Source organism: Typopeltis vanoorti, chromosome 13, assembly GCF_054136105.1.
Source record: "Typopeltis vanoorti isolate ZY-2024b chromosome 13, IOZ_Tvanoo_1.0, whole genome shotgun sequence".
Lineage (NCBI taxonomy): Eukaryota > Metazoa > Arthropoda > Arachnida > Uropygi > Thelyphonidae > Typopeltis > Typopeltis vanoorti.
Window position 1 is genome coordinate 37,571,960 of NC_143561.1, and position 21,025 is coordinate 37,592,984.

At 34.5% G+C, this 21,025-nt stretch overlaps 1 protein-coding gene across 1 annotated transcript in view; it reads right to left on the reverse strand.

The window, feature by feature from the left end:
* The window catches only part of IntS11 (integrator complex subunit 11), a 196,938-nt gene that overhangs the window by 113,847 nt on the left and 62,066 nt on the right, over window positions 1–21,025 (reverse strand). Inside the window, exon 6 of the mRNA XM_090403205.1 lies at window positions 15,231–15,347. Within this exon, the coding sequence (XP_090259331.1) occupies window positions 15,231–15,347 (117 nt within the window). The remainder of the gene's footprint in view (window positions 1–15,230; window positions 15,348–21,025) is intronic.

The window sequence follows — 21,025 nt, forward strand, 5'->3', positions numbered from 1 at the left end:
TAATTACACCATACTTCAAGGATATCTTTTTCCTCCCGTTTTCATATCACCTTTATCATCTCTTACTCCTTTTACAGCACTCTTTTCTCCATTTCTAAGCTTCTTCAACAACCTCCAGAATATTTTGCAACCTTCTTGATATTTATTTTTTATGTTCTTGCCAAAGTCCTCCCATGACTTTTGTTTAGCTAGTTTTACACACTGTTTAGCTTTCTTACATTTGTTTCTGTATTCTCTAAGAGCACAAGCTGACTTATTTGCCAGGAACTTTTGATATGCTTTCTTCTTTTCCTTCACTGCCTCTTTATCTTCCTGTGTCCACCATGGGGTTCTAATTTTTCTATCCTTGTAGACAACTTCACCACATGCCTCTCTGGCTGAATCAATCAATGTTTTCTTCAAGGCTTGCCACTGAATCTATAAGGTTTGGTTCCTGTTCTCAAACTGTTTCATATTTTCTTCAATAATCTTTGTGTATTTTAGTCTACAGTTCACATCTCAGAGCTGCTCAACTTTTATTTGCTTTAAAACTTTCTTACATGTCATTGTTTTCAATATGAAATTCAATTTTATCCTACTCAAGACTAAACAGTGATCACTCCCTGGTGCAGGACACCTTTCTGGTGTCCTGCACCAGGGAGAAAACATCACTATCAACAAGACTTTTCTTATTCCTTGCCTCTTCTCTCCATGTGATTTGTGCACATTTTTATATTGGAACATGGTGTTAGTAATAACTAGTCCATGTCCTGAGTAGAAATCCAACAGGTATTTCCCATTATTATTAGCTTTGCTCTTTTCTCCAAATTTTCCCAAAACATTTTTGTATGTCTGACAATCACTTCCTACTCTGCTATTTAGATCCCCAACAAGGACCAACTTTTCATTTTTCATTGTGTCAGTTGCTTTCTCTAGAGCCTCAAAAATTCCTCCATTGCTATCTTAGTAGAGCCTTCTGTGGGATATAGGCACAAATAAGTCTCATTGTCCAGTTCCCAATTCTGATATTTGCCCAAATCACTCTACTTGACACTGCCTGCCATTCAAGAAGATTAGCCTCGTATTTAGCGTTGAATACTATGGCTATTCCTTCTTTTCCTTGATTGTCATTGCCTGAATAAAACATTTTGTATTTAATGCTCAGAAAGATCTCACCAGTTTTGGTCTTTTTTGTTTCAGTCACTCCTATTATGTCGATCTGGTACTTATCTAATTCCTCTGCTAGCTCCATTTCTTTGCCATTCAGGTTTCTTATGTTGATAATACCGATCTTTAACTCCAGTGATGTTGAGTTGGGGTTTGTTTTCAGATTTGTTCCAGTAGCTGACTTTACACTGTTCACTCTGGTTCCCTGGCAAAAACAACGGGAACCTTGTTTAACCGGGCGACGTCCCAGCTGGCATGAAATTTTGTCAAGTCGTGCCATCATTTTTTATTTTGGTTTAACCAATAAGAATACAATTTGGTCGGCTAAATCCCAAATTGCCAGCCCATCCTCATTCGTTCAGTATCCAGGTAGATACCCAACAGGGTGCACCACGAGAAGGTGAGGATTGGACATTAGGTCAGAAGCCCTTGTCGGTTCTCTGCATTCCTTTAAAGGCCATGTGGAGGTCTCCTCTCAGTTATACAGCTTTGACCCTTAAGCACCACTAGAAAATAAACATAAAACAAAATTACGGTGAAAGTGCTAAAAGTGGCAGATCTTTGATTTAGAAACTAAAATAGACATATTTAAGCAACTTGAAAACAGGAAATCATTTTCTTTAATCAGCTGTGTTTATAACATCAATTATTCTAGAGGTGCAATAATTTTAAAAGACAATCAAAATATTTGTGATTATATTCAAAATGCACACGCTATTCAGTCTGTAGTAATTTTTAAAAAATGTAATTCTGCCGAAAAAATGGAATGCTGTTTAACAATTGGGATTCAGAATCAAAATAGAAAAAACCAACACTTGAGTAAGTCTTGAATCAATTCAGTACTTACTAAAGCTAAGGAACCTTTTCAAGACATTAAAATGCACATGAGAGAAGTAGTAGATTCTGCTAATTTTAAGGTTAGTGACGGGTGGTTGGCTAGATTGAAAAGGATAAATATAAAAAAACTTTCATCATATGATGAATCTGCAAGTGCCAATCACAATGCTGCCAAAGAATTCCTTTTGAAAGAGGAAGGTCGTTCTCATCATACTTTCAATGGTGATGAGACATCAGTCTTTTCAGGAAAATATATCATCACTCTTATTGCAAATGAGGAGACAAACATTCCAGTATTCAAAATATCTAACCCTGCTACTTGGTAGAAATGCTTTAGAAGTCTATAAACTAAAACTACTTATAGTTTACCAGACTGAAGACCTGAGATCATCATACAACAACCAAGCCACATGTTTCCTATGAAGTATTTGGGGAAAAAGTATGGATGGCAAATGCCTCCTTATTCCTTGTGTTCTAATATGAATCCTCAAAAGTTCTATCTGTTCCCTAAATTAAAAGAACTGAGCTTTCAAGAGTTAGACAAGGTGACAAAAGCCAGTTATTTGGAGTTCTAATAAAATATTCCATTCTATAAGTGGTTTGTAAATTCTTTTGCTCCAGTTTCAGAAAAATATTGCAAGGAGAATAATTTGACATTTAAAGTTTTATTACTCCTTGACTGACTTAAATCCAAATGTAAAAAGGGGTTTTCTTGCCTCCCAGTACCACCAGCTTACCATAACCAATGGACCAAACAATAATTGCAACCTTCAAATTCTTCTCTTTACATCATATACAATTAACCAAAAACTGTAGCAGCTACTAGTGCAGATGAAACTGTATCCCTAAAAGATTTTAGAAAGATACTATATCTCAGAAGCAGTCAAAAACAGTGACCATTACTGGAAAGAAAAAGTCAACAACAACAATGAAACACTAGGAAGAAACCTGTGCCCAGAGTTTGTTTCTGGTTCACAGGTTTCTGAAGAAACTACAGAACACATTACCCAGGAAGCTGCAGAAATGGGATTGGACTTGGATGCTTCAAATGTAGAAGGAGTAACTAATTTTCATTCAGTTGAACTGACACGCGATGAGCTAAGTGAAATGCAAGAGGAACTCAGAGAAGAAGCAGATGAAAAACAATAAAAATAGTATCTACACTATTAGAAGGAGGGTTCATGCTATTTTCCAAGAAGTCTGACTATTAAAGGTTTTAACAATCAAACTTCTTGCAGATTCTTTAAATCAAACTGAGGTAGTTTTAACCCTTTAACTGATGAGAAAGTATTATTAGGGGCTCGGAAATACATGCCTGCTTTGCTGAGCCCGTATATGTACAGTTGGAGCGTTTCCCATATTCAAACAATTTTTTAGTATGGAAAGAATCGTCTTAAGATATTCAAACTTCATGGGTAGGTTCTTCCATCTATTGCCAACCAATTGAAGTTTATTTGACTTGGATTTCTGTCCTTGTATGACATCTAAAGAGAAAAATTTCAACTGGTGCAACTAATCATATGCAGCACGATGCATAAACCACGTGACTGTGGGGATTTCACAATATGGCATCTACCAGTAAATATCTGCGTTATCTTACTGATGATCAAAATGATGAATTGCTAACAACAAACGAGTCGGGAGAAGAATTGTCCAAGTTAAGTGAATTGTGTACTTCATATGAAGAAGATCCTGGTGATGTAAGTGTTATAAGCAAGCAAGATAATGACAAAAGTCTCGATACGAATGTGCGTAAGTGAATGCGTACTGAAGATGTATTGTTCGAGTGGCGTGATGATGCATTTACTCCAAGTGTACATGAATTTGATAGCCGTAATTCAAGAATAATCACAGGTAATATCACTGATGATTCTTCAGCTTTAGATATTTTTGAACAATTTTTTACTATAGAACTAATGACTGATAACTAATGAACTAATGACTAATAGCTGACGAAACAAACAAGATTCATACCCTCACCACAAATAACAGACCATCTACACCATCTTCACAACTAAAGCAGTGGAAAAACACCACCCCTCAAGAACTTTACATTTTTCTAGCTATTACATGCTAATGAAAGGGTAAAAAACTTAAAATTTCTGAATATTGGTCTACAGATCTTCTCCTCTCAAGCCCCCAGTTTTCTGATTTGATAGCCTGGGACAGATGTTTGTTGTTACTTAGATTATTGCATTTTAGTGATAATAAAAATCAATCAGAAGGAGACAGATTATATAAGTTGAAATCTGTAATTGAAAGTCTAAGAAAAAGTTTCAGTGAAATGTTCTATCCCTTTCAATATTTGTGTATGGATTAAAGTCTTGTTCTTTTCAAAGGTAGATTATCATTTTTCCAGTACATTCCTTCAAAAAGAAGTCGATTTGGAATAAAACTATTTCTCATCTGTGACTGTGAAACAGGTTTCATCACATATTTCATAGTGTACACTGGGAAAGACACAGACATCTTCCCTGAGCATGACCTTGGTGTGTCGGGTGCAGTTGAGAAGACACTTATGATGAAATATTTACATAGGGATCACACACTTGGATTGACAACTGGTATTCCAGCCCTCTACTTTTCGACTGGTTATATAAAAACAAGACCAATGCATGTGATACAGTCAGGAAAAATAGAATGGGAATGCCTAAATTTTCACAGAAACTAAATAAGGGACAAATAGAAGCAAAACATACAGACAATATTCTTGCAATAAGGTGGCTTGACAGGAGAGAAATTTCTATGCTGACAACATTGCATGAAAATGATGTTACACAGATGGACAAAAAAGATCGACAGACAGGAGAGAACATTGTGAAACCACATTGTGTGGTGAATTACAATGTCAACATGGGTGCTGACCCATGTTGACCATCATTATTGACAGATATGATGGTCACTTCTATTGAGTGTATGAGGAAAAACTATGAAGTGGTACAAAAAAACTATTTTTCTCACCATCTTGATATGACCTTACTAAATTCCCACTGTCTCTATAAAGTAAAATTTGGAAAAAAACACAAACTTAGCAGACTACTAACTCATGCTTATCAGGGAAATAATTCAAAAGTACCATATCCCCAGAACAACAGGGAGGTTGAAAGGACATAAATCACCTGGGGATCAACCACTGAATCTCAAAGAAAGGCATTTCCCTTCTCTTGTACCTTCTACTGAGAAGAAGAATTCAACTTGAGTTTGTTATGTCTGTTCCAAAACCACTCTTGAACAGAAGAAGCGTCGTGAGAGCCTATATGTGCACCAAATGTGACACTGGACTCTGTGTACAGCCCTGTTTTGAAAAATATCATTCCATGCTAAATTTTTAGGATTTTCATACCCTGGCACTTGGTAGGCTTAGTAATAACTGTGTTATAAATAATAGTGCTCTTTATATATTTTGATTAATTTCTACATAAATTAATGCGTGTAATTTGCATAATCAAGTGGACACCCCGTGATTATGCAAATTTTATAAAACACTATTATTGCCATTTTTGCGAGTGAACAAGTGTATATCAAGAATGTATGATGATGATGATGATGATGCAGTCCGGACTTTTTACTTCAGTAAGAATTTTAATCGATTTTATTTATAATTTTTTTGCAAAATTAATTCAGCACAAGGGACAATGTCAGTAGAATATACTGGATCTGATAATCTGTACCCCAGTTCAGTGCAGCAGAAAATAATGCTGTATACATTTAAAACACTGAACTCTTTTTAGAATAAACTTTCTTTTCAAATTATATATTTTTACAATAAAGTTTTTTTAGAATAAAGTACAGTGGAACTTTGTGTAACAATCATAGAAGTAATGGGATCATGGCCATAATGATTTTAATTTATGCACATTCCCATACAAATGCTTCCTTTTATAATGAGTATACCACATGGATATGCTCCACAAATTTCAGTAGTTAAGCAAACATAATTGCTTGAATAGTTCTTGGAATAGACAAAAATGAAAGGAGTTACAAATCTTTTATGACTACCTACATCAGATTACGGGATAGTTTATAACCTAATCTTGCCCTCTGGAACCATCCACCACTCTATGGACCTCTCAAGTGTATAGCATCCAGCCCTCCTTCATCACTTTACCCAAATACTTCCACAACTGTAAAATCAGTTAAAAATGCAACCTTCCATCAGATACATGTCTACTGAAAGAGTCTCTCGGTTCACAAAAAAGTCAAAAATTATTCCTTAGTTAGAATGTGGTGTGAAATATGTTGAATAAGTTTCAACTTTAGAAAGTGTGAGCTTCATCATTATATATAAGCTCACACTTTCAATTGCTTCAATGGTTCATTATACAACGTGCTGAAATCTCAATAGACATTCGATCTTGAAGGCTCAAGCAGAAAATTTGCTATGCAAAGTGGACACAACAATTCTGTATGTTACAATGGTTGGCTGGATAATTAAAATTGTGTTTATTATTAATTAGCACTGTTTTTTATTATGGAGAAATAAACTGTGTTTAACATTAAGTATATGGTTTTAAAGTTATAGACAAATAAACTGTGTTTAATATTAAGTGTACTGTACACAAGCATATTCATATAAATAATATCTAAATACATAATTATATTTTGGGGTGCTTAAGGGTCAAAGCTGTATAACTGAGAGGAGACCTCACATAGCCTTTAAAGGAATGCAGAGAACTGACAAGGGCTTCTGACCTAATGTCCAATCCTCACCTTCTTGTGGTGCACCCTGTTGGGTATCTACCTGGATACTGAACGAACGAGGATGGGCTGGCAATTTGGGATTTAGCCGACCAAATTATTCCTGTTGGTTAAACCAAAATTCAAATTGATGGTACAACATGACAAAATTTCATGCCGGCTGGGGTGTCGCCTGTTTAAACAAGGTCCCCATTGTTTTCGCCAGGGAACCAGGGCGAACAGCAAAAAGTCAGCTACTGGAACAAATCTGAAAACAAACCCCCAACTCAACATCACTGGAGTTAAAGATCGGTAATATCAACATAAGAAGCCTGAATGGCAAAGAAATGGAGCTAGCTGAAGAATTAGATAAGTACCAGATCGACATAATAGGAGTGACTGAAACAAAAAAGACAAAAACTGGTGAGATCTTTCTGAGCAATAAATACAAAATGTTATATTCAGGCAATGACAATCAAGGAAAAGAAGGAATAGCCATAGTATTCAACACTAAATACGAGGCTAATCTTCTTGAATGGCAGGCAGTCTCAAGTAGAGTGATGTGGGCAAATATCAGAATGGGGAACTGGACAATGAGACTTATTTGTGCCTATCCCACAGAAGGCTCTACTAAGGTAGAGGTAGAGAAATTTTTTGAGTCTTTAGAGAAAGAAACTGACACAATGAAAAAGGAAAAGTTGGTTCTTGCTGAGGATCTAAATAGCAGAGTAGTAAAGGATTGTCAGACATACAAAAATATTTTGGGAAAATTTGGAGAAAAGAGCAAAGCTAATAATAATGGCAAATACCTGTTGGATTTCTGCTCGGGACATGGACTGGTTATTACTAACACCATGTTCCAACATAAAAATGTGCAAAAATCCACATGAAGAGAAGAGGCAATGAATAAGAAAACTCTCATTGACTATGTTATTGTTGATAGTGATGTTTTCTCCAGAGTGTACAGAGGATTTGAAATTGGAAGTGATCATTATTTAGTCTTGAGCAGGATAAAATTGAATTTCATACTGAAAAAAAAATGACATGTAAGAAAGTTTTAAAGCGAATAAAAGTTGAGCAGCTCACAGATGTGAATTGTAGAATAAAATACACAAAGATTATTGAAGAAAAAATGAAAGAGTTTGAGAACAGGAACCAAACCTTATAGATTCAGTGGCAAGCCATGAAGAAATTCCTGATTGATTCAGTCAGAGAGGCATGTGGTGAGGTTGTCTGCAAGGATAGAAAAATCAGAACTCCATGGTGGACACAGGAAGTTAAAGGTTAAAGAGGTGGTGAAGGAAGAGAAGAAAGCATATCAAAAGTTCCTGGCAAATAAATTAGCTTGTGCTCCTAGAGAATACAGAGACAAATGTAAGAAAGCTAAACACTTTCTAAAAGTAGCTAAACAAAAGTCATGGGAGGACTTTGGCAAGAACATAGAAAATAAATATCAAGAAGGTGGCAAAATATTCTGGAAGTTGTTGAAGAAGCTTAGAAATGGAGGAAATGTAAAAGGAGTTAGAGATGATAAAGTGACATTAAAACTGGAGAAAAAGATATTTTTGAAGTATAGAACTATTACTTTGAAAAATTGCTAAATGAAACAAGTAGTGATAGTACAGTGGTAAAAAAACGCTCAACGGGCATACAGTCAAGAATACATATCCATCCTTGAAGTAGAAAAAGCCATCAAAGGCTTGAAATGTGGAAAGGCAGCAGGAGTAGATGATATTCGACCAGAAATGCTGAAGTATAGTGGTATAAAAGTCTTACGGTGTTTTCACTGCATAGTTCAGAAGGCCCGGACAGAGGAACGAATTCCCGATGACTGGAGTAGAGCTCTCATAGTACCCATATATAAAAAGGGAAATAAAACTGAATGTGAGAATTACAGAGGTATTTCCCTACTGAGTGTTCCTGTAAGATTTATGCCAGTATACTTGAGAAACGGTTGAGAAGAATTGTGGAAGAAAAGCTTCGTGAAGAACAAGCTGGATTCAGCCCAAATAGAGGCTGTCAGGATCAAATCTTCACTTTATGACAAATAGTGGAGAAATCATGGGAATATAACAAAGATCTGTATTTAAGTTTTGTCAATCTGGAAAAGGCATATGACAAGGTGCCAAGAGAGAAGCTATTCAATATGCTACAGTTACATGGTGTCAATGGGGCATTATATCAAGCAATACTTAGTCTGTATTTGAGTTGTAAGTCAGCAGTTAGAATTGAAGGAAGTACAGGAAGGTGGTTTAATGTTAAATCTGGAGTGAGACAAGGATGTACATTATTCCCTCTGTTATTCATTATCTATATGGATCACATTATGAAGGAAAGTAGTATTAAACATGATATCAAAATTGGAGATATTAATGTCAGCTCTTTGCTTTATGCGGACGATGTTATACTTTTAAATAAATCTGCTACAAGTCTGCAAGATTCCCTGACTAAATTGAATAACTGCTGTAATAGATATGGTATGAAGATCGGCAATAAAAAGACAAAGACAATGAAAATATCATTGAAAATGTCAACTGCGTTGTGAATGGGGAACCTGTGGAACAAGTAAAACATTTCAGCTACTTAGGCATGATTTTTACTGAAGATGGTAAATTAAATATGCAACAAAGCTGGTATGGTAGGAAGTCAATTGAATAAATTCATATGGAATAAGAGAGAAATTAGTTGGAACACTAAATTAGCTGTAAACAAAACAGTATTCAAGCCAATTTTAACTTATGGATCTGAGAACTGGGTCAGAAATAAAACACTTGACCAAAGTCTAGAGACCGCAGATATGAGAGTCCTGAAAAAGATTAGAGGTGTGAACAGGTGGCATCAATGGCAATATCATATTAAAAACGAGGATTTTAGTAAAGAACTTGATATTGTCAGCATCCAGGAATGTGTTAGCAGAGCTAATCTCAGGTGGTATGGTCACTTAAACAGAATGATCTTGGAAAGATTAGCAAAACAAGTGTTCTCTGCCAGGTTGGCAGGAAAATGACCCAGAGGAAGACCAAGATATAGGTGGATTGATACGGTACAATGTGCCTTAGCTGGTAGAAATATAAGATCTGATAATGTCGGAGTCTTGACAAGTAACAGATTGATTTGGAGGAAAATTGTAGATAGGAAGTTAGTAATGATCTAAATTTTTCATGTAGTACTATCATATCCTGTACACCCCCTGAGGGTACATGGCAGGAATTTGATGTGATGATGATGATGATGATAATTTTTTTTTCTCTTTAATACTTCTTTTGTTGTTTTTTTATCTATTTTTTTTTTTTTTAGTTATTGAGAATAACAAAAAATAGGAGGTAGATTTAAATCATCACTGATATAGTGAATAATGATTATAACAAAACTTTGTCCCAATGATACTTGTTATAACCAAGTTTGACTGTAATTATTTTTGAATTATGCATTTTTACTATCTTTGTATAAAGTTAATTTATTTCAAAATGCATTAACAAATTCAATAATGATATATTATTACTTTATGAAAAACAAATATTTATATTATGAACATTCAACTTACAAACATTATGTTCATTAAATTAAAGATGACAAGAAATTATATTCTTGGTTTCATCCTTTATCCAAGTGTAAGCAAACAGTCTGCACGACTAAACTACTTGTATATAGACCAATGACTTCACATCAATTGCCTTAGTATCCCATAATGCAATGCACATATCCTTATGGGCATGTGTATTGCTATGTATTATGGGAAGGGCCACTACCCAGACCAGTTTCGACCTTTATAGAGGTCTCATCAGTGGGAGCCAGAACCTAAAGTGATACCAAGGTTGAAGTAATGCAGAAGTCATATTTCCATATACAAGTAGTCAAAAAAGTGTCACACCTTATTACTAAAATACTCTGAATTAGAAATATTGAAAGTTTTTTCACTTGGTTATACTATAAATTAAAGATGGCAAGAAATTATAATCTTGGTTTCATCCTTTACAAGTGTAAGCAAATAAAGTTTGCACATGAAGTCACTTCATGATTAGGGCACTTCTGGGTCTGGGTAGGGGCCCTTCCCATAATGCATAGCATTATACATGCCCCGTAAGGATATGTGCATTGCATTATGGGATATACTAAGGGAATTGATGTGAAGTCATTAGCCTCTATATACAAGTAGCCCTGTTGTGAAGTTACTTCACGTGCAAACTTTGTTTGCTTACACTTGGATAAAGGATGAAACCAAGAATATAATTTCTTGCCATTTCAGCCTACATCCAAGAAAACACTTTACGACTGAAAAGGAAAATAACAATAGTTTACCCTTCTTAGACACTTTAGTAACACGCCTTCCTAATGGTAATCTTTTCTTTACTGTATATAGAAAACCTACTCACACAGGCAGATACATTTCACAAACTCTCCCACCACCCCCACCCCTCTCAACAATATGGCATTATTAAAACTCTAAGCAAGAGAGTGCACAACCTTTGTACCAGTGGAACTGCCCTTTAAAAAAATAATCAGGTCCTCCCCCATTCCCCAACCATCTCTTCAGAAGGATTTCATAAATGCCATCACCATACCCTGCATCTGTGGCACATCAGAAAAAATAGTCAGGTCCTTAAAAAAGTACTACCTCCACACAGCATTTAAGTCCCACTGTAAATTTGCTACCTATATCCATTCTACCAAAGATCAGCTCTCTCCTATCTCAGTGCCTGGAGTATATAAAGTACCCCGTTCCTGCAAGCTGGCTTACTTTGGACAGACAGGTGGATCAGTAACAATCCACTTAGAAGAACACAAATCATACATCTGCAATCACGACAATGGCCAATCTGGCCTTGCAGACCATCATATACAACCAACAGGACATCATAGGAAAAAACCACCATCCTCCACCATAGTAAATTCAAAAAAGAAAGACTATTATGACCTTTTTCTTGACCACTAGTATTAATAAATTAAAGACTTAATTCTGTATGTTAGTCAAGTAAATAATAGTTTAATATCTGACGTTTCACTGACTGATATCTGTCAGGATTTTCAAAGGATACACTGGTAAGCAATAGAAAGTAACAAAAACTAGGAAACTAACCGACAATTCTAAAAATTATATGAAGTTATCACTGTGCGTGATACAATGATATAATACATGTGTCACAAGTACAACGTTTTATTTGTTGAGAAATTTATTGTAATTTTCATGAAAGTTTATTTCTTTTTGGTTAAATGATCTGATTAGAGTTTTCCATATATCTGGTAAGATTAAGCCTTGATTCTTAGTTAAGTTACCTGTTGAACAGGCGACTGTAGCAGCTTCTTTAAATGTTCTGGAATGGTAGTTCTCTTCTATGTAGGGCATATGGCTCATATCCCATTCAATATTACGGTTGGTAGAGGCGAAGTGGGAAGAAAGGCCTGATATATATCCTGTCTGTTGTTCCTTACATAGCCTATGTGTTCTTTCTTTCTTGTTTCAAAACTTTTAGATGTCTGTCCGATGTAATTAATACCGCATGAACAGGGTATGCTATAAACTCCAGAGTATTTGTAGAAAGGATGGCTATCTTTCGGTCATCTTATAAACTTTTGAATGGTCTCAACAGGTTTGAAGGTTACTCTGATATTATATGGTTTTAGAGCTAATTTTTTGGATATGGTACTAACAAATAGAATTGTTATAGAGCAGATGTATTGGGTTTCATCTCGTGGTCTTTGCGGTATGTCACTAAAGAGAATCTTGTTGATGATTCTTGTAAGGTAGCCATTGAAGGATAGATCTCTGGATATTTTTATTAATTCTTCTTGTAAGTCATTGGGGTCTGTGGTACACTGTATAGCTCTTTTTTTGAGCATATCGATAATGCTGAGTTTCTGGGATATGTGGTGAGACGAGTCGAAATGGAGGTAGTGTCCAGTGTTAGTAGGTTTTCTATATACTGACAGGTTGATGCTATTATCAGTTTGTTTCTTAATAAGGACATCTAGGAATGGAAGTTTATTATCTTTTTCTAGTTCCAATGTGAACTTGATAGTTTTGTGGAAGCAATTAATTTTGTTTAGATAATCTATTAGTTCCTCTTTTTTGTGATTCCGAATGATGAAGATGTCCTACAACAGACCCTGACGACAGATTGGAGACCACAGATATGAGTGCTAAGAAAGAAGAGGAGAGCAAACAGGTGGCATTAATGGCAGTATTATATTAAAAATGATGACATTTGAGGTATGGTCACTTAAACAGAATGGGTGTGGAAAGGTTAGTAAAAGACGTCTTTTTTAGCATGGATGATGGAAAAAGGACCAGAGAAAGACCAAGGCTTTGGTAGATTGATACAGTAAGATGTGCCTTTGAAGACAGAAGTGTAAGATCTGATAATATTGGAGTGTTGACAAATAACAGATTAATTTGGAAGAAAATTGTTGATAGCAATCATGATATGTGAATATGTAGTATCTTCTACATAATCATGTAATTATCCTCTACTCCCATCCCAATATTACATATCAGGAATATAATGATGAATCTAAAAGAGCTTTGCCTCTGTTACAAAGTTCTTTGGATTGCAATTATTTGTCCTGGTCTTAATTCTGAGTTAGGATGTAGAAGACATTAACAGCAAGTCTTACAGTAGAAATCTAAACCTATTTGCAAGCATTGAAGAAAAAGATGTTTAATGGCTTAATGCAGCTATCTTTCTATGACTCTCAATATAGCATGAACAACCAAATCATAGTTGTCATAGAGAGCCACAGATCACATTTGGAGGAAGCCATTCTGTTATGGAGTTAACTTTGTCAGTTAACAGAGGCACCCTCTTTTGTCAAGGAGGGTGCCTCTATCTTTAATAAAAAGAGGGCAGTACTCTCTAAGACCAAAACCGTGCGGGTCTTTTATAGTATACTAACCCTTCAAAATTATGTTGTATGCTTTTTCCAGGTCAAAAAAAATGGATGCTAAATGGTCACTTTTTTAGAAAAGCATCTCTGAATGACATTGCAAATCTAATGAAATTATCTAATGTAAAATTATTTTTATGGAAGCTTGACTGTGCCTTGGTAAAAAAAAAAAAGTTTTTGCTCTTTCAGAAACCATAAATTATGTGATTTGACCATTTTTTCCAAGATGATGCCCAATCAGTAGTCAGACAATAACTAATTAAATTTTTGAATCCAGATCTGGCTTTGGAAATATAACAATATCCATCAGTAGTTATGTTTTTTTTTCTTTGGATATTGAAAATTTGAATGATTTCTAGTAGAGGTGGTTGAGAAAAGCAAAAGAAATTGAAGGGGGAGGATTCATAAAAAGGGAATTAAAATTCCATGCCAGAGCTTCCCCTCTACCTATGAGCCAATACTGCTATCTAACATGCAATAATATGCCTTGAAGGTGAGATGCCAGAGTTATTTGGCCACAATACACATATCAGCAATATGATGAGCCGTGAAGCCTCTCTACGCAGAAGCAGAACACCATAACACTGTTGACCTTTGAAGATAATACACTCACCAAATGATCTTGAGTGAACCATCTAGGAGCACCAAAATAGGAGACAAAGCAGTGTATGCACACCAGGATAATAATAAATAAAATAAACTCAGGAGAAATACAGCAAAGAATATGAAAAGAAAAATAAGCAAACAAGAACAAATGAAAAGGGCCAGCAATAATAATAACCTGGGAGCTCTTCTACCATGAATAGCATTTACAATAAAAAAGCTTCTTTCCATGAAAGATGAGTTAGTTTCATACAAAGGATAGAAGAGTTTTTCCTCCTACAAAGAAACAAATTAGCCTATGAACATAAAGGGAACAGGAGATATCTGAATCTGAACTTGAATTTAGGCACTAATAGGATGAAACCTGAATATGGAGGTGCATGAACAAAAAATCTGAGCATAAAGAATGCGCAAGTTGGATATATCCCATGTAAAGTGTCATCATCAGCTGTCATAAAAAATTTGATATTCCACAAACTTAATAAGGACTTACAGAAGTTTTGCCAAGATTAATTTAATAGCTTAGCTGTAATTTCAATCTTTTTAACCAAAACATGAAAAAGCAGTAGATTGACCTTAGAAAGAGCTGGAAAAATAAAAATAGGTTTCCTGCCAAAATCAGGAAAATGGACTGATATAAATTAGATACAAAGGATATTTCTGATACCATGACCTGGGAAAGAAATAAGAGATGGTTATTTATGGTTACTAAAGAGACTGAATTGGTTGGAATTATGGTTTTGTAGAATGAAAACCTAAAGCTTCCAGGAGATAATTCTGCCATCTCTCTCTCTCTAAGAGACCAGTTAAATCATCTCCAACTAAAAAACAGCATTATAAAAGTTTCTTAAACAGATCTTTCCAACTAAAGACAAATCGTGACATCATTCAGCTGGACTATAAAAGCATGCCAGTAAGCAAAGAAGTAAGAATATGTTTTTCCTTGGATTAGCTAAATGAAATTCAATATATCTACCACTATATGAATGTAAACAGGGCATCTAGAGTATACTTCCCACAGCAACATAAGACTATATGGGAGATCAGTGATGATGATAAGATTAGAAAATTTTAATTAGTCTAACCTGAACAGTCTGGTGAAGATTAACTGCCACCACTTTCTTCATACAATCTTTGATCATCTGTGAAGTAAAAAAATTTGTTTCTCCTTTTTTTTCAACACTGATCTTACGATAATCTTCCTGCAAATATAAAACAAATAAATAAATAAATACCACGTCACCAACTATAAGAGATAATTCATGACAACACACAAACACACACACACACAAAAAAAAACTATAAAAGAGATCAACAGTACCCCTGATGAGGAAAGTACTGATCTCCTTTATAGGCCATGAAATCTCAATGTCAGAAAAATTTTTGATCTGCTGTTTCACAAGGAAAATCTTGAATTTGAAAAAGCAAAGAGGTAAATTATTCCAATACTTTTCTTCTGCTCAGGCCATCTCATTCACAAAGTCAGTACGATCATTAAAATCACAGTCACTGCATTCTCAGCAAACTGTCAACGAATAAGAGAACTTCCACTTAGGATGTAATTCATGATTTTCACAACCATATCTATCAAAATTTAATGTGTCAGTTCTGGGAATTTGACCACACAAATTCTTCTGATGCAAAATGCAATAGAAAGAGGACAACACATTTTTCACATAATTCTCATTCAAATGCTACTTCAAAAGAGAACCAAATCCCAATTTACTTTCCAATCATAAAGGGTGCACCATATGTTGTAACAGAAGGTAGTTTTTTCAGATCCATGTGACACTTTCTTGAAACTACCAAAAAATTGGAGTTTATTTAGTCACCACAATACAAAAGATTTCTTCGTGAATTTAAAGAACTAGGAGCACATACCAAACCCAAAAGATTAACTACACCATGTCAGTAAGATCAGTTGACTTGTCCAACACTAGCAAAAACCAAAGTTTTAGTTGATCAAGCAAAATGCTCTTTTATGCTTTCCAATAATTCCATCACTGTGATCAAAATTTTCATTCAAATTAAAATAATTCAGATTAAATCTCAGTATCAGAAAATGGTTTCTTCATTCAACCTAAATGCAGGCTGCTTTATAAGTAATTAATGTCACCAATGCTCATTTGATGAAGAAAACTGTTTCAAGCTGCTCTTCTGATCATGAAATTTTGATTTAATACAGGAATTTTACTAATACAACTAGAGCTATAAACTGAAAATTTGTTGCCAAATTCACTGTGAATTTTGCAAAATGCTTCTTCAAACTGTCCACACTTTCTCATTGAAACTTTTTTTTTTTTTTTTTGCACAGTAAACACATCTGACTTTTCATTTACTTCAGCTCCCGTCTTGAAATTTTGGCATTATATTCTTCCATTCTCATTTCTTTTTTCAAATCAATATGTTCCCTCACAGTATTACTTGTTACTAGTTTACTTCATTTTTTAATGATCCAGTGATCAATGGCAAAATGGAAATTAACATCTGAAATATATATATATTTAATAATTATTTCATATACAGCATTTCTTAAGTTAACATTACTTACTAGAAATATATGCATACCAGAGATAACTTCAAAGGATAAATACTAACTGCTGAGCATTTGTCAGATTATTTGAATCTGGGTAGTTGCCCTTCCCATAATGCATAGCATTATATACACATCTGAAAGAGGAGGTGAGCTTTGCATTATGAGATACTAAGGAAACTGATGTGAAGTCATTAGCCTCTATATACAAGCAGCCCAATTGTAAAAATATTTAATGCACAAAATTTGTTTGCTTACTTGACTAAAGTATTAAACAAGAATATAATTTATTGGCAAGTTTAACATATTCCTGCCATGCACGTGTGTAAACTGCTGGCAGAAAATAGCTTTAGCATAAGTATTTCATGTCGGGAGGTCATATTTTCACAAAGCTTAAAAGCATATTAGTTGCAACTTTTATTGTAGAATTTTATTTGTAAAATTAGCATTTATGAAGTGTCTTGGCAATAATGAATATCTCAAATGCAATTTGAACTGATTTTAAGTTATATATTTTACAGAACACAATTTTATGGAACTGAAAATTTTAAAGAGGATGTTAGGACAAAAGCGTTTAGGTTGCTGCTATGTATAGTACTACAATAAATCTGTTTTTCTCACATGCATATAGCATAGAGTTTTTAGAGGGGATTGATTTTCATCATGAAGTGTCATGATGAAAAACACATTCCAGTGGTCTCTAATTATACCAACTGTTGCTAAATATAGGTCATAGATTGCAAAAGCTTCCATGCTGTATTTAGTGATACAATACTTGTTTTACAATACGACTACCTGCTTTTTTTGCTTCTGCAGTATAGTGTTAAGGTTGGAATGTTTTTCACAGTATAGAACATTCTTATTCCAGGGTCTTCAGAAACAGATGTAGCAAAAATGTATCTATTCCTGAATAAAAATGTATACTTCTATGCATTATAAGAAGTGGTTGATCTACGACAAAATACTAGCATATGTGAGGTATCTGTTATTAATGAGAAAGAAGAGCTACTGACAAAAAAAATAAATAAAAATAATCAGAAATTTATGTATCATATTACTGTGTAAAATGTTTACTGATTCTCACTAAACAAAAGAAAATTCTTAGAAAACCAAGCAAAATATACATAAAACAAAACAAAAATAAATACACATAACAAGCAAACAAATTTGACAAGATGATTTGCTGCTCCATCAACCAACATATATTCCTGCCACATCTAAATGAATCACCTGATCAACATTAATAGTTCATTCAATTAGTCCCTCCCTATAGTTATTTACTGAACTTCCAAATGTATACAACGGATGCTTATTATTGGTCAGTAATTCATACTTTGCAAAAAAACTCTTTCGCTCTCAGTTTCTTTTTTAATTATGGCATCATAAATTCACTCATGCATCTCTAGAATTTATAGGATCACATGCTATTTGCTCCACTCAGCAACTTATAGGACACACATAATATCTCAAACATTAATTATTAATAATTTGTTTGCCACTAATGAAAATATTTCTATCCACATTCTCCTTCATTATTGTTTTCTAATATATTCAAAAACAAATGTCAGAATATGTAGTTCATCCAATGAAACTCAAGCATGAAATTTCCATGGGGCATAGTGTTTTCTCTTGTCCCAATAGATAGATAGGGTGATGATCACCCGATGTGAACACATTAATTTGAACAGCTGATGATGTATGATATGATTCAATTTTGGAGAACTGTTATATTCTTCTTATTATTCTTCCTTAATACCGTAAATTAAGTGAAGCTCCATTTCTAAAAAAATGCTGGCCAAAGGATTCAGTTATTTTATTATATACCAGAGGGAAAAAAATTAAAACACTTATCAAATTTACTAGAATAATTCTGTTTCTTTTGCATTACATTTTCTGAAGAATAACATATCATAACTATGATTTTGAAATGTACATAATAAAAATTTGGCAGGAAAGAAATATATACACATACACACATGTACAATCTCATATCTCTTAAAATCTAAAAAATTCCACCTGAATTTTTAACTACTAATTAAAATCTGAAGAGATGTGAAAAACTTCCAAGCATTCTTATTATTATTTTCTCAGGCATCTTCATGGAGTCAAAGATTCAGTGCAATAGGCCCACACTAACTATTACTCACATTGACTAATCTACAGACAAAGCATTTACAACCACCTATGACAATTCTACTCATTTACCACCCCTCTATGCTAAACAATAGTTCCCATGCACTTGCTAACCACTCTAACAGAATTTCCAGAAATGATCCCTTGTTCCTCCCCCCCCCCACCACTCTGGTCAAGTGCTGAAAAATTTCCTCTGCTACAATCCTATAAAACCTTTTCAGTAACTTATAGTTTTAATTCCCTTTTTCCACATATCAAACTTCTGCAATCTACAGATTCTGAAATCTATCTTATGGGAACATTCTATTGACCTGTCACAAATCCACTTCCTCATCCCCAAGGAATCTAGGGGATGAGGAAGTGGATTTGTGATATCTGTGCAGTATGGACTACTGCACCATATCTGTGTGCAGTAGTCCCAATATGGCTTTATTAAAGCATAATGAAGAGGGATAATAATTTCCCTATCCCTGCTTGTCAGTGTGTTCTTCCATATCCAAACAATCAGATGAACTATCTCAGCCAGCTTTAGCAATATGCCTTATCCACAATCACCCTCAAATTCCTGGACTCGTCACTTTCCTGCAGCCCAGTTCCATCAATACTGTATGCAACATAGCATTCACAATCTGCTACTTAAATATCCAAAAAAAAAAAAAAAAACCTTACATAAAAAAGTTCATTCAAGTTCTGAGAAACGTTATCAGCAAAAAATTAAAATGATGGAAATAACAAAAGTGGCTGTTCACCACTTCAATTTTTCCTAATAATGGTCTATTCTAGTTGCTGAAGAATAGATACAGGAGTGATCCAAAAGTTTTTGGAATTCTGATATATCTACTTTTATACCAAATGAAAAACATTATTCAGGAACAAAATATAAGCCATTATGATCTATGGCTGGGTTGCTTACAGAACAAATCTGGATAACGGGGAGGAAACCTTCACATCATCTTTTAAGAGAGAACCAACCAGGTCTTCTGATCTAATTCCCAATCCTCAGATTCTGGTGGTGCACCCTGTTAGTAGATATCCATTTGGATACTGAATGAACAAGGATGGGCTGGCAATTTGGGATTTAGTTGAAGATATTGTGTTCTTATTTGACATAAATCAAAATCCAAAATGGTGAAATATTATAGAATTTCATACCAAGTGGGGCATCATTCAGTTAAACAAGGCCCCACTGTTTTCATCAGGAAACCAGGCAGAATAGCAAAAATTCAGCTATTGGAGTGAATCCCAACTCAACATCAGCAGTGTTCAAGATTGGCACCATCAACATAAAAAGCATCAATGGAAAAGAAATAGAACTGGAAGAAGAAGTGGATAAGTACCAGATTGATATGATACACATTACTGAAACAAAGAAGATAAAAACAGGTAAGATTTTTCTGAGCCATAAACACAAGATGTTATATTCAGGCAATGATGATAAGGAAAAAGAAGGGGTAGCTAGAGCATTTGACAATAAATATGAGCTAATCTTTTTTGCATTGCAGACAGTATCAAGTAGAGTGATGCAGGCAAATATCAGAATGGGAAACTAGACAATAATTTGTGCCTATGAACCCACAAAAGGTTCTACTAGGGAAAAAGTTGAGGATTATTTCAAGGCATTTAAGGAAGGTAGCTGACACAACTAAAAAATGAAAAGTTAGTTCTTGTAGGAAATCTAAACAGCAGAGCAGGAAACGATTACCAGACAGAGAGATATTTTCAGAAAATTTGGAGAAAAGAACAAAGCCGATAATAATGATTGAATTTCTGTTCATGACATGGAGTAGTTATAACTAACACTGAGTTCCAAATGATGTGCACAAATTCACCTGGAAAGAAGATGCAAGAAATAAGAAAAAGTCTCATTGATTATTGTTGATAGTGATATCTTCACACTGGTTCAGGACTTGTGTCCTGAACTAGTGTGAACAGAGGATTTGAAATTGGAAGTGATCACCATTTAGTTTTGAGCAGGATAAAAGTGAAAAGAGAATTTCTTTTATAACTTTAAGTTATAAAACAAATCAAAGTTGAGCAGCTTTCAGAGTTGAACTGTACATTCAAATACAGAAACATCATTAAGGAAAAAAATGAAAAGTTTGAAAACAAGGATCACATAATAAGAACCAAACCCTCAAGATTCAGTGGCAAACTCTGAAGAAAGCACTGACTGATTGATTCAACCAGAGAGGCAAGTGGTGAGCTTGTCTGCAA